Source organism: Pelodiscus sinensis, chromosome 24 (genome assembly GCF_052426305.1).
Source record: "Pelodiscus sinensis isolate ZL-2025 chromosome 24, ASM5242630v1, whole genome shotgun sequence".
In the NCBI taxonomy this organism is placed as follows: Eukaryota; Metazoa; Chordata; order Testudines; family Trionychidae; genus Pelodiscus; species Pelodiscus sinensis.
In genome coordinates, this window is record NC_143075.1 from 1,671,412 (window position 1) to 1,683,947 (window position 12,536).

At 45.6% G+C, this 12,536-nt stretch overlaps 1 protein-coding gene and 1 long non-coding RNA gene across 7 annotated transcripts in view; one reads left to right on the forward strand and one right to left on the reverse strand.

The window, feature by feature from the left end:
* Positions 1 to 12,536, reverse strand: part of CAMTA1 (calmodulin binding transcription activator 1) — a 982,645-nt gene that overhangs the window by 932,964 nt on the left and 37,145 nt on the right. The window contains exon 1 of one of the 6 annotated variants that reach the window (XM_089773031.1): positions 3,333 to 7,529. The exons of the other annotated variants lie outside the window; for them this stretch is intronic. Coding sequence (XP_089629157.1) covers positions 3,333 to 3,336 — 4 coding nt within the window. The 5' untranslated portion in view covers positions 3,337 to 7,529. Of the gene's footprint in view, positions 1 to 3,332; positions 7,530 to 12,536 lie in introns of those variants that run through there. 6 annotated transcript variants of the gene reach the window in all.
* Positions 9,011 to 10,331, forward strand: LOC112545812 (uncharacterized). The gene is made up of 3 exons (XR_012897295.1): positions 9,011 to 9,158; positions 9,415 to 9,531; positions 10,192 to 10,331. It is a non-coding gene; the product is annotated as an uncharacterized LOC112545812 (long non-coding RNA).

Consider the following 12,536-nt stretch of genomic DNA (forward strand, 5'->3'; position numbering starts at 1 on the left):
GGGGAGTGGGGAGAGGAGCGGGGACAGAGTTCTGTGGCTGGGGACAGGAGAGCGGGGACAGAGTTCAGGAAGTGGGGACAGCGTTCTGTAGCTGGGGACAGAGGAGTGGGGACAGAATTCTGTGGCTAGGGACAGGGGAGTGGGGACCAGGGACAGAGTTTGGGGAGTGGGGAGCCAGTGAAGGCAGAGAGGCCCCTGCATCTGCCTCTTCCCAGGATTCCCCCCTCCCCCAGAGGAAAACCAGCGCACGCCTGCCCCGGGGCCGACTCACCCCTCCTGTGCGGTGCAGGGAGCTGATGCTCCCTCCCGCAGTACACCCGGCAGAGCAGCTAGCACACTTCTGGAATTGTTGTACGTGGTGCTAAGCTGCAAGACTTGTGTCCATCCCCGGGAAGCTAACACTACCTCCATTTTCACTTGAGGTAGGTAGTGGGGCTTCTCGGAGGTGGTAGGGAAATGGGGGCGGGGCAGACAGGACGCCTCACGATCGACTGGTCAAGGCCTCTCGATCGACCAGTCGATCACGATCGACCTGTTGGTGACCATGGTGGTACAGCGAGAGAAACAAATGGTATAACTCGAAAGCTCTCACCAACATAAGTTGGTCCAATACAAGATCTCTCAAACACCTTATGTGTCTAATATTCTGGAACTGACATGGCTGCAACTTAGATTAATGGGCTCAACGAATAGCTGATGCAATTTGCACTGATTATTTGATTAGCTGATAAGGGCGCTTTCGCCTTTGAAAAGTAACAGCCCTACACTTCAAAAGCAAAAGTGCTGCAGGAGCACAGGGCCAGTGGGAGACTCAGGCAGTCCCCTGCTGGCCCCGTGCTCCCTGCAGCATTTCAAAGCAGCAGTGCCATATGGAGCCCAGGATCAGTTGGAAGTCCCCAGCTAAGCCTGGGCTCCACGCAGCCTTTCAAAGCGGCAGCACTACATGGAGCCCAGGTTCTGGCACCAGGCTCCATGAAGCGCTGCTGCTCTGAAGCATCCCCCCCCCTTTTGCGATAGAGCCAGCGGGGGGTTGGGGGAAAGGGAGAGCAATTAGTCAACTAGTGTGTCGACTATCCGATAAGCATTTGCTTATCAGATAGCCGACTAGTCTACATCCCTATGCAATTCCACTACTGATTTACAGGTATAGATTATTTTCCCCAGGGAATATAAATTACACTGGAAAAAACACTTTTTTGCCAATATAAACCGCATGTACACTGGGAGGATGTGTCAGTATTGCTATACTGGCCAATCTCTTTTAGTATATATACCTGGCCTAGACCTGCAGACATTACCTCTTCAGCTACTGAAACAGCTTTGCCAAGCTGCAGCAAAGAGAACTCAGTCTTGTAAACTTCCACTAGCTATTGAAATGTTTGTGTGAAGGCCATATGACCAGAACCGGGTCTGTTTCACTCTGCAGCCACTTAGGAAAGCACAAGAGTTTCATAGGACAGGTCATGTAAGTAGACGATGGGAGACATGCTCCCAACCATCAACATAGAGGCTTTGTCTACACTGCAGGGTTTTTGCACAAGACGTTTTTGCGGAAGAGTATACACACCTCAAAGTGCATCGCAAAAGTGATGTACTTTTGCACAAGAGAGCGTCCACACTGCATGGACATTCTTGTGCAAGAAAACTGATTGCCATTCACAGAACGGCCATCAGAGCACCCGAGCTTTTTGTGATACACTCTTTTTTTGAGCATCCCCACAAACCTTTTTGTGCAAGAACTCTTGCGCAAAAAGGAGTTATGCCTCGCAGAAGGAGGTATACCTTCACCACAGAAAGCCCTCTGTTCTGTCGACTAACTGTAGATTTTCTTGCACAAAAATGCGCTTGAGGTGTGGACGCTCCGCAGGTTTTTGTGCAAAAACCCTGTAGTGTAGACATAGCCAGAGTGTCTTCACTAGACATGCTCTAGCGGCACAACTGAAATAGCACTTCTATCATAGACCTGCTCTCAGAGTGCATGACCCAGACTGGCACCGGGGGAGGCAGAATGATGGAAGTCTTCCACCATGAAAAAGGAGGAAGAGACACAAAATTATCCTCTCCAGTAACCTCCAGGGTTGGACCCTCACATTTATTAGCTGAGTTCATGGCAACACTCTAGCAGAAATCCTGGTATCATTAACATTTTCAGTAACATCTAAAGGTTTCAATAACGATCCAAACTCATTTGTGCTGAAGTTTGTGTATACAAAAGCAAGAATCTGTCTTTAGATTGTCTTTAGGTTAGCAGCTAACGGGATCAAGACATAACATAAAAGCCAAGTGTTCTAGATAATAACAGGGACAAGTTTCATTAGTTCTCTCTCACCTCATTTACAGGCAGTCCCCGGGTTACGTGGATCCGACTTACATCGGATCCCTACTCACAAACGGGGTGAGGCAACCCTGCACTAGCTGCTTCCCCCCAGCAGACCAGGGAGACGCGGAGCGGCTTTTCTCAGCAGACACCTCAGCTTGAGAATAAAGGACTGAGGGAAGTGAGGTATGGGAGAATAAAACTGAGCTCTGGAGAAATGTTTGGCTAGAGTTTCCCCTACAATACGTACCAGTTCCGACTTACATACAAATTCAACTTAAGAACAAACCCACAGTCCCTATCTCGTACGTAACCCGGGGACTGCCTGTACTTGTTTTCTTGTCCATCTTAAGATAGACAGTATACAGAGTGAGAAGAGTCAAAATATGTATGATTTCATACATGTTTTTACATACAGTTGACACGGCTCAATTCCCCAACCTAGCACTTCGAGTGTAGATATGGGGGGCTGGCAGAATAAACTCTATAAGAACCTGTCTAACTCCCAGAGACAAACTTGCCCAGTCTCAGTTTCCCTGAGACCCTAAAGGAAGATGATCGGTGGCTGCCACCACCCAAGTGAACTTAAAACAATATAAAATAAACTCTTATCTAGGGAAGAGATCACTTGGGAATCCCCTCTCGAAGGCATAGCTCTCCCAATCTCCATTTTGCTTGGAGTTGGGAAAACAAAGAGAAACCCAGAGAACAATGGGGCTCTGCTCCTCCCAGGTAACTTAGGCATGTAGGCTTAAGGACACAATCAATCAATCAATCAATACTGGTTAATCAAAACAAAAATAAAAACACTTTTATTGTCAAAACAAAACTGCTGTTGCAAGCATAGTAACTGACTGGGTGTTAAAGCCATGAAGTGAAATAGACCTAGGGGAAATCCCAGGGCTATAATCCTTAGTTACAAAAAACAATTAACCAGCTCAGACATGATTTCCAAGCCCCCCAAACAAGGAAAACAATAAAATCTGACAGACTATCTAAACTTTTCCCTACTTACACATTTCAAGGAATCCATTCCTGGGAGAGCCCGACTCCCTTGTTACCTGGGGAAAAAACTGTTCTGCTTTCAGAACAAAAAGGGAAGGGGGGAAAAAACCCTCTCTTGGTTTGAAATTCCAATCTGCATCTCATTGGCTGAATGCCCGAAGCCCCCACTCAGGTGCATTTCCAGAATTGCAAAACCCTTTCCTAACTCTTCAAATAAGTCAGGCTCTCCTTAGCAGCTCCTATTCATGACAACAGTATGTACTTTCTAAACAAACATCAACGTCACAACAGCCTTTGGCTCAAAAGTAAACAGTAAAGATTTCAGCCTTCACATTTATAAAACCCTAAATTATTTGTGTTTCAAATATCAGTTCATTTTATTTTCATAACACAGATGCCAACATGATGGTTGCCATGCAACTCACCCAAATATGGGCCAGATAACTGGACCCCACCATAGCAATTTTCTCACACACAGCTGAGAACCTAAACTAACCAATAATAAGAACAAGGTGAAATACAGAATTAGAAGGGTTTTTTAATCATGTGGGAAAGCAGACTATAGGTAAGATTCAGAAGCTGAATATCCCAAGTTTTTTTTTAAGGCTTGATTGTGCTCTCATATGTGAAGTACAACAATATGCGTGTTAAATCAACTGCTCATGCAAGCACAGCAGATTATTTTATAAGATATGCAGTGACGCGTCTGACAGACACGAGCTGCACTGTACTAGTTTATGACTACTTATGTTGGCCAAGTTACTGGGATGTTTTCTATAGATTTAACTTAGTATAGTTCAACAGGACTCTTGGCAACACAAGCAGGAAGGTGGAAATGACTCAGTCTATTCCATCTCCTGCTCAGAGGATGGGTGGGTGCAGGGTCATGCATCTTGTTAATTATCTGTTTTTTAATATTTTTTCTTACATAATTTAAAGTGTGTGTGATTGAGCTATATATATATCTCAATGTATGTATGTACACACACAAATACAAGTACACATGATGTCAATATTGGTGCACAAGACAAAACTCACTCAGCTCACAGATAAAACAATCGTAGAGGAAACACCACTTCTGAGGCGTTTTTAATGCCATTTGCTGCACAAATGTATGTGTTCCAATTTTATTGGAAACGTATGGCCAAAATTATTGGAATCAATAAGAACCTACAAAATATAAGAAGAGAAAAGAAATTCCTCTGTGAAAAAACAAACTTCCCAGATTGAAAACAGTTTCTGGTTAAAATGACTTTGGTAAATAGTGATCTGACAGGGCAATGTTTGACAGGGTGCTAATACTGTGCAATGACTAGGTATAAATACTTGATAGGTCTCAGATCCTAACACTTCAAATCCATATACTTAACAAAATATTTCTTCTCATATTATACTCTGTGAATGGAGATCAGATCAGGCCTGCCAACTACACACCCACAGATTTGAATGAAAAGGGGTCTTGTGGCAAAGCATTTTCATACCATAGCCCTTGACTCTCCAGGCACACTGCAAAGCTAAAGCTAATTTTCACAAGTTGTTGTTGGCAGAGAATATTGGAATATTGGAAATGGGGATGTTAGATATCATATAATTAAATAGTCATGTAACCACATGAAAATCTTTGCAGTTACACAACTATTTGATAGTCCCGGCAGATGGAGATAGCAGCCAGTGCGCTCCCGGCCCCACTCCCAGGGAGCCCTCCTGCCACCCCACACTGCTGCCTCTCTTATCAGAGAGCTCCCTGCACCCCATGTTGCTGCTTCTAATACAGAGGCAGCAGCACAGGGTGACAGCAGCCCCTGGCTGTGGGGGTCCGAGCTCTCTGTGGACAGAAGCTGCTGGGTGGGAGGTGGAAGGGAACGGGTGAGGCTAACGAAAAGTAGCCTCTATCTGCAGCAGCCTGGACTGGCCACTGACAGAGGCTGCTCCAGCAGCAGCTCCTGTCCACAGAAGATGCAGGCTCACCCCGGACAAGGGCTGCTCTGCCTCCCATAGAGAAGCCTCTGTCTGTGGCGAGCCTGGGCTTGCAATGGACAGCAAAATAAAATTTAAGAATTACTAATAAGGAGGCACACATTCACAACTCCAAAAAGTGTATTAAAGTGATATGTGCCTACTTCCTCACACTCTCAAATTGAGTATTTATTTGCTAAAGGAACTCACCTTTTAGCATTCTTCAATCCTATTACCTTAATATTATCCTATAATCTGCAAAGATCACGTCTTTAAGTAGAACATCAAGATGCCTCAGAGCAAACGTTAGATAGCACTTCTGAACACAGCAGATGCCACATAATGAGATTTCCATTATCAATCATATATGAAGAATTTTTTCATCTATTCGATGTTGGCAAGAACTGCGATGCTCTTAACATGGAATTGATGGCAAAAGGCAGTCTGTGTCACACAGAGTAAGCTCCCATAGTACGGTTAACATGGTGGGATTTACAACCGACAACTTGCCTGAGCAGAACATGTTTCTTTTCTGAATAATATGTCCCTACAATACTAGCAAAGAAAAAAAATTCCTTCCAATAATTTTCTACCTTCTGTGGGGGTATATCTACCCCACAAGATACCAGTTGACAATCAATCAGAGTTACATGCATGAATACTTAAAATTAAGGCCTTGATTCTACAAATGCTTAACGGGCATGCAACTTTATTTACGTGAATAGTCCTATTAGCTTCAATGGGACTATTCCTGTACTTAAAGGAAAGTATGTGAGTAAGTGTTTGAAAAATAAAGAACTAAAGTTGTATCTGTATTACAATCTTAGTGGCTGTAGGGATTCCGACTCCCCTATAGCACCACCCATCGTCGATTTTTGGGGAATTGGCTTCGACGGCAGCGGCGCTATTCTATTTGGGTCACTGTCCTCCGACAGTGCCCACAGCGCCCGGGCTTTACCCCTTCCGGGGATAGTTCAGGGCATCCGAGCGCGGACGGAATAGTCTGGTGCCCCCTTGTTCTGCGCCCTTATCGTTGCCCCGTATGACGTGCTTTTCCCGCCAGTTCCAGGCAGCACAAGTCTAAAACGCCCTTTAGTTGCTTTCCTGAGCATTTCTTTCTTAGCTGTCCGAGAGGGGGAGAAGGGTAGAGAGAGGGGCCCGGGCCCACCCTCACTTCCGGGCCCCAGCCCAGGACCCTAAAGGACCCGGTCCGGTTTTGGTCCGGGTCCGCCTGACAGGGGTGTCCAGCCGAAACCTGCCAATCTCCGGGGTTTTGATATGGTCTCGCCCTGGGCTACTGCCTCTCCGTTCTGTTTCCCCTCCCGTGCTGCTGGCTTACCCAGCCCACAGCGGGCCAGCCGCTTGTCGCTCTGGATGACCTTCTGGACCCTGTTGCTCCACAGGTGTCTGCAATGTCTTGCCTTCCGCGGCCACTGGTGCTTGCCCTCCCCCGTCCTCCGTGGACGAAGGCTCCAATCCCCACCATTTGTCTTTCTCCACACCCCCTCCTCCTCACCCAGCCCAGGGCAGCGTTTAAAACTCCCGCCGCGCCCAGCGCCGGAGGGGGACATCATCCTGACATCACCAGCTAGCTCCGCCCCTCCTGCAGTGTCCATGCCGCAGCCACCACACCTGAGGCTGTCAGCTGATCCGTGGCACAGGTACACCCGGGCACAACGCCGGTGCGCACTCCCCCACTGCCCAAATAGGGCTTTTGCTGCAGGGGTTTTAGTGCGGGGTTGCGGGGCCCCGTCACAGTGGCATAAAATACTTGTCACTTCAAATAAAATTTCTTCTGCCTTAACAAACAGTTAGACTTCTTAAAAATATACCAGCCAATCTTTTCAAAAACAGGAGCCACAAGTTAGGTTTCTAAACTTGTATTTAGGTATGGAAGGATGGAATTTTCAAAAGGACCTAATGGAACATGTGCTCCTAAATCACTTGACTTTCATCTGCAAATCCTGAGAAGCATACCCCCTCCTCCCCCTATTTGAGGCATTTCAGCTTCCATGACTCACTGTGATATTGATTGCAAAATTCAGCTCAGGCTATTTGATTATCATTTTGTTTCAGAAGCTGATGCTGTCTACTTAAGCACAGATGAGCATTTTAATAGAAATGTAGCCGTGTTAGTCTGGTGTAGCTGAAGCAAAATGCAGGACTATGTAGCACTTTAAAGACTAACAAGATGGTTTATTAGATGATGAGCTTTCGTGGGCCAGACCCACTTCCTCAGATCAAATAGTGGAAGAAAATAGTCACAGCTATATACACCAAAGGATACAATTAAAAAAATGAACACATATGAAAAGGACAAATCACATTTCAGAACAGAAGGGGGATGTGGGGAGGAAGGGGGAGGAAGGAAGGTAGGTAAGTGTCTGTGAGTTAAGGTTATTTGAGGTGCGGAAAGTTAGATGTCTGTGAGCTAAGGTATTAGAGGTGATAACTGGGGAAGCTATCACCTCTAATACCTTAGCTCACAGACATCTAACTTTCCCCACCTCTAATAACATTAACTCACAGACACTTACCTACCTTCCTTCCTCCCCCCCCCCTCCCGCATCCCCCTTCTGTTCTGAAATGTGATTTGTCCTTTTCATGTGTGTTCATTTTTTTAATTGGTATCCTTTGGTATATATGGTTGTGACTATTTTCTTCCACTATTTGATCTGAGGAAGTGGGTCTGGCCCACGAAAGCTCATCATCTAATAAAGCATCTTGTTAGTCTTTAAAGTGCTACATAGTCCTGCATTTTGCATGAGCATTTTCAGTGTGAAATATCTTACCAAGAAAAATAAATCTATGTAAAACCTGAAATTCTACTAAAATTAGTACGTTAAACAAATGAGCACAAAACCACAGAATTTAAGAGTATAAAACAGGAAGTAAAAAACTAATAATCAGCTGGTGAAAGCACTGTTGTTGAGAAGTTAAAGAAAAGTAGAGAAGTCAGGTCTGATAGGCAAAAACAAGAGCTGCTGAAATTGAGCTGAGTGACATTAGGCAAAGATGCTCTGAGCCACAAGTCTGAAGGGAAAGTGGATTTCAAGCCAAGAGAATTAAGGTTTGAGGTGCGTGCGGGCTAAACCAGCATTTCTCAACCAGAGATATTTGAGAGAAGTCTGGGGGTACGTCAACAACTGAAATGTGAAGAAACCTGATATTTTTATTTTTATTTTTACAGTACTTCATTATTTTTGTCCTTTTTACACCCAAAAATTTCATCGCCGACCTGGCTACGATTAAGTTGTTTAAACAAATGTGTTGCAATGGTAGAAAAAAAACCTCTGTGTGTCTGAAAACTGTAGGTACTGGGGGTACTTATACTTTTTTTTGTTTTGAAAGGGGGTACTTTATTTAAAAAAAGTTGAAACACTGGGCTAGAGAAACAGAACTAAGTTGTCAACTAGAGTAAAAGGATGAGCAAAACATCATGGTCTGATGTGGCTGTTGGAGATGAATTCGAGGAATCTGTGCATGCATTCCTGACTGCCCGCAGTTCTAGGACATTTACGTACAAGTTCTTTTCGATGCTGGACCACAGGCCCTGGTAGGTATGTCATCGTAGACTGGGCGCCCCATTCTGTACAAAATGCATCTGTCGTCATGGAGACAGATGGTTCTGGTGCGTGGAAAGGGACTCCGGAGCCAAGGTTCCATGGGCTTAGCCAGCAACGTAAGGATTCCTTTGCTATCCCTGGAAGGGCTAGTGATTTGGATAGCAGATGGACATTGAGTTTGTACACCTGTCCCAGCCAGCTCTGTAAACAATCTCATGTACAGACGCGCATTGCTGACTACGAAGTTGCACACTGCCATGTGCCCCAATAGCCGAAGACATTCGAGTGCTGTTGCGCAGGGGCTGGATCGTAAGGTATTTACCAAGACCACAATTTTTTAGAAATGGTCTGTAGGCAGGGATGCGGTGGCTGTTGTCAAATCAAGGCATGCTCCCATTAACTGTATGTTTTCTGTAGGACAGAGCATGGATTTGATTTAGTTCACGTGAAGGCCCAGGTGTTGGAATAGGTGTCTTGTGACCAACAGAGAATGGCAGGAATTGTTGTGGGAGCACAACTTGAGGAGGCAGTCGTCTAGATAAGGAAATTTAAGTCTTTTGTCTCCCTCAGGTACGCTGTGACAACCGCCAGTGACTTTGAGAAGACCCTTGGGGCCACAGACAGTCCAAATGGAAGCACTTTGTATTGGTAGTGTTGAAAATCTACAATGAAATGAAGAAAATGCCTGTGAGTAGGGTGGATGGCAATGTGAAAGTATGCATCTTGCAAGCTGAGGGACAAGAACCGATCATCCTGTTTCAATGCCAGTAGTATGGTAGCAAGCGTTGCCATCTTGAATTTTGTTTCTCAACTAATTTATTCAGGGCTCAAAGGTCTAGAGTGGGCCTCCAGCCCCCCAACCTTTTTTCAGTCAAGAAGTAATGGGAGTAGAACCCCTTGCCCCTAAACTGTGTGGGGACTGGTTCAACTGCCCCTATGTGTAAGAGGTGCTCTACTTCTTGATGAAGAAGGATCTCAAGAGAGTGGTCCCTGAAACGGGATAGGGAAGGGAGGTAGAGAGAGGGAATGGACACAAAGGGAATAAAGTAGCCTTTCATCTATCTGCAGGAGCCCTCTATCAGAAGTTATACATTGCCAGTTGTTGAAGGGCAACAATAGATGATAGAAGAGATTTGCTTGCATTGAAATAGGTGAGAGGCTCTCCAGACACTTGACCTGATGATCAGATTTGCTTGTTGGACTGCTTCAACTGTTGGGAATTGGTAAAGAAAGAGTGCTGTCGTTGGTTTCTGCCTCTGCCTTTGTTCTGTTACTACTGTAGTGCTGTGCGTATGGGGGGGTAGTGAGGTCTCAGGTAGGGCTGATACCTATATTGTCTTCTTCTAGGTACTTGGCTGTGGATCCCCAAAGACCAAAGCATCACTCTGGAATCTTTTATGGAGTGGAGCATTTCATTGGTGTTAGCTTCAAAGAACTTCTGTCCATCGAAAGGCAGATCTACCGGAGATTAAATCTCCCTGGGGAACGGAGTGGAGCTAAACCACAATGCCCTCCTCATTACTACCGCTATTGCTGTAGAACATGCAGCCATGTCAGCAGCATCTAAAGTGGCCTGTAATGCTGTTCTTGCAATCGTGTGACCCTTGGATATCAGTGCTTTGTAGTGTTGCCTCAAGGATGTGTGCAACAAAGTCGTTCAATTTTGTGTAATTTCTGTTATCATATTTGCTCAATAAAGCTGCGTAATTCAAAATGCGAAATTGTAAAGTAGAAGATGTATATATCTCGCGCCAGAATGCATCAAGCCTTTTCTATCGTGGTCCAGTGGGGTAGACCAGCATTGTTGCTGCTTGGATTTTAGTTGTACAGCTTCCACCACGAGGGAATTTGGTTCTGGGTGAGAAAAGGAAATTCAGAACTCTTGGGTGGGACATAATATTTCTTATCCGTTCCCTTAGCCATCAAAGAGATTGACGCCAGAGATTGCCACACCATCTTTGCAGATTCCATTATTGCTGGATTAATTGGCAATGGTATTTTTGATGGTGTTACTGAGTGCAGTACAGGACGCCCCGGTTTACAACCCCCATCACTTACAACCTTTTCCTGCCGTAAATGCAGGCTCGAGTTACGACACCCTCAACTTGTGACACTATCCCTGGAGCCAATTACATCGCAAGTCTGGGGCAGCCTGTATGTCTGTTAGCTCGTGCTGATTTTCCACAGCCTCATGAAGGGGAATTTTTAATTCAGCAGCTACACGTTTAAAAAGGTCTTGGAAATGTGCAGCGTCGTCTGAAGTTGTTGTAGCTGCGGCCAGAGACCCTCCCTCCAGTGGAGGGAGGTTATTTGGGTCAGGAGGGGTATTGTCTCCTGTGTGAGTGGGTACCCTTTCAGTATTTGTTTGAAGGAGGAATATTGCACTCGGTGTCGTTTCTGGCCATACTGGTATTTATGATAATACTTCCATTTGTACCAGTACTGGCAGTAAGCATAAGGCTTGACAAATAGCACCAGGGGCCTTTTTTTTTTTTTTTTTTTTTTTAAATAGGCAACCCTAGGGGTTCTGTGGCCAAATAAAAGTGGGAAACACTGCCCTAGAGAAGTAGTCCTCAGATTCAGATGAAATTTTTTCCTGAGAGTGATATCTCTGTGATGTGAGCGCTCAGCTTTTAAAAATGGAGAGTTAAAAGTGGATGAGACTAATGAGCGTAATGTCCAACAGGTCCTGTGGGTGCCAGAGTGGGAGGCAGAGAGACTGAGGCACCGAATAATGCCGAGGGCAGTTGTGCCACATCAGGAGCCTCTGTGGCAGCAGCTGAGGCGCCTGTTAACATGATCGGCGCTGTGCTTTCATGCTGCATTGGCGAGACTATATCATTGCCGGATGGTGCTGCAGCTAATGTGGCAGGCAACTGTGGCAAGTCACCTATAGTGCTTGACTGCTATTCGTCTCCGTTGGGGTCTCCAAAGATGCCAGTGACACCATACATGCTGAGGCACAGTGCCGGCACTGCTCTTGGCACAAGCCATGAGGGAAACGGCCGCTTCGGTACCGTAGCCCCTTGAGGTGCTGAGAAGGCTCGCTTTTTTGGCAGGCTTTCTGGATCCCTACCGCTTAAGTTCCTCTGGCTGCTGGCCCAGATCAGAGGCTGGTCTAAGCGAGTTAACTTGAGCAGGAGGACTCTGTCATTCTTTGCTCACAATTTTAGCATTGCACAATGAGGGCATTTCTAAGTGCTATGCTGCTCTCCAAGGCAGCAGATGCACTGTGAGTGACCATCCGATATTGAGATAGGCTCCTTACATGAGGTGCAGTGCTCAGGGCTTGCCAGCTGCGCTGTCCAGCGATCTGCACATGCGCAGATCGCCCGAATCCAGCTCTTCCAGGTTGTAATCTACTTGCCACAAGCAGTCAGAGTCTGCAGGAAAGGATTAACGGGAAGAAAAAGAAAAAAACCCTTATACTAATTTAGTTTTTTTTTAAACTAACAAAGTAATTATCTAAGTAAATTATTTAAACTCACTAACTAACTACTATAATAAATTTAACTCGTTTTAAGAAGTATAATCATCTAGACACGAAAAAGTTAGGAGTACTGCTGAGTCCGTCTATAGCCAGAGGTGGTAAAGAAGAAACTAAGGAGTGGGGTTCGGGGGGGGGGGGGGGGAGAGGCACGCACATGCACGATGTCTGCAGCCTAAAAGCACGCGGCTGCTCGTGCACGTGT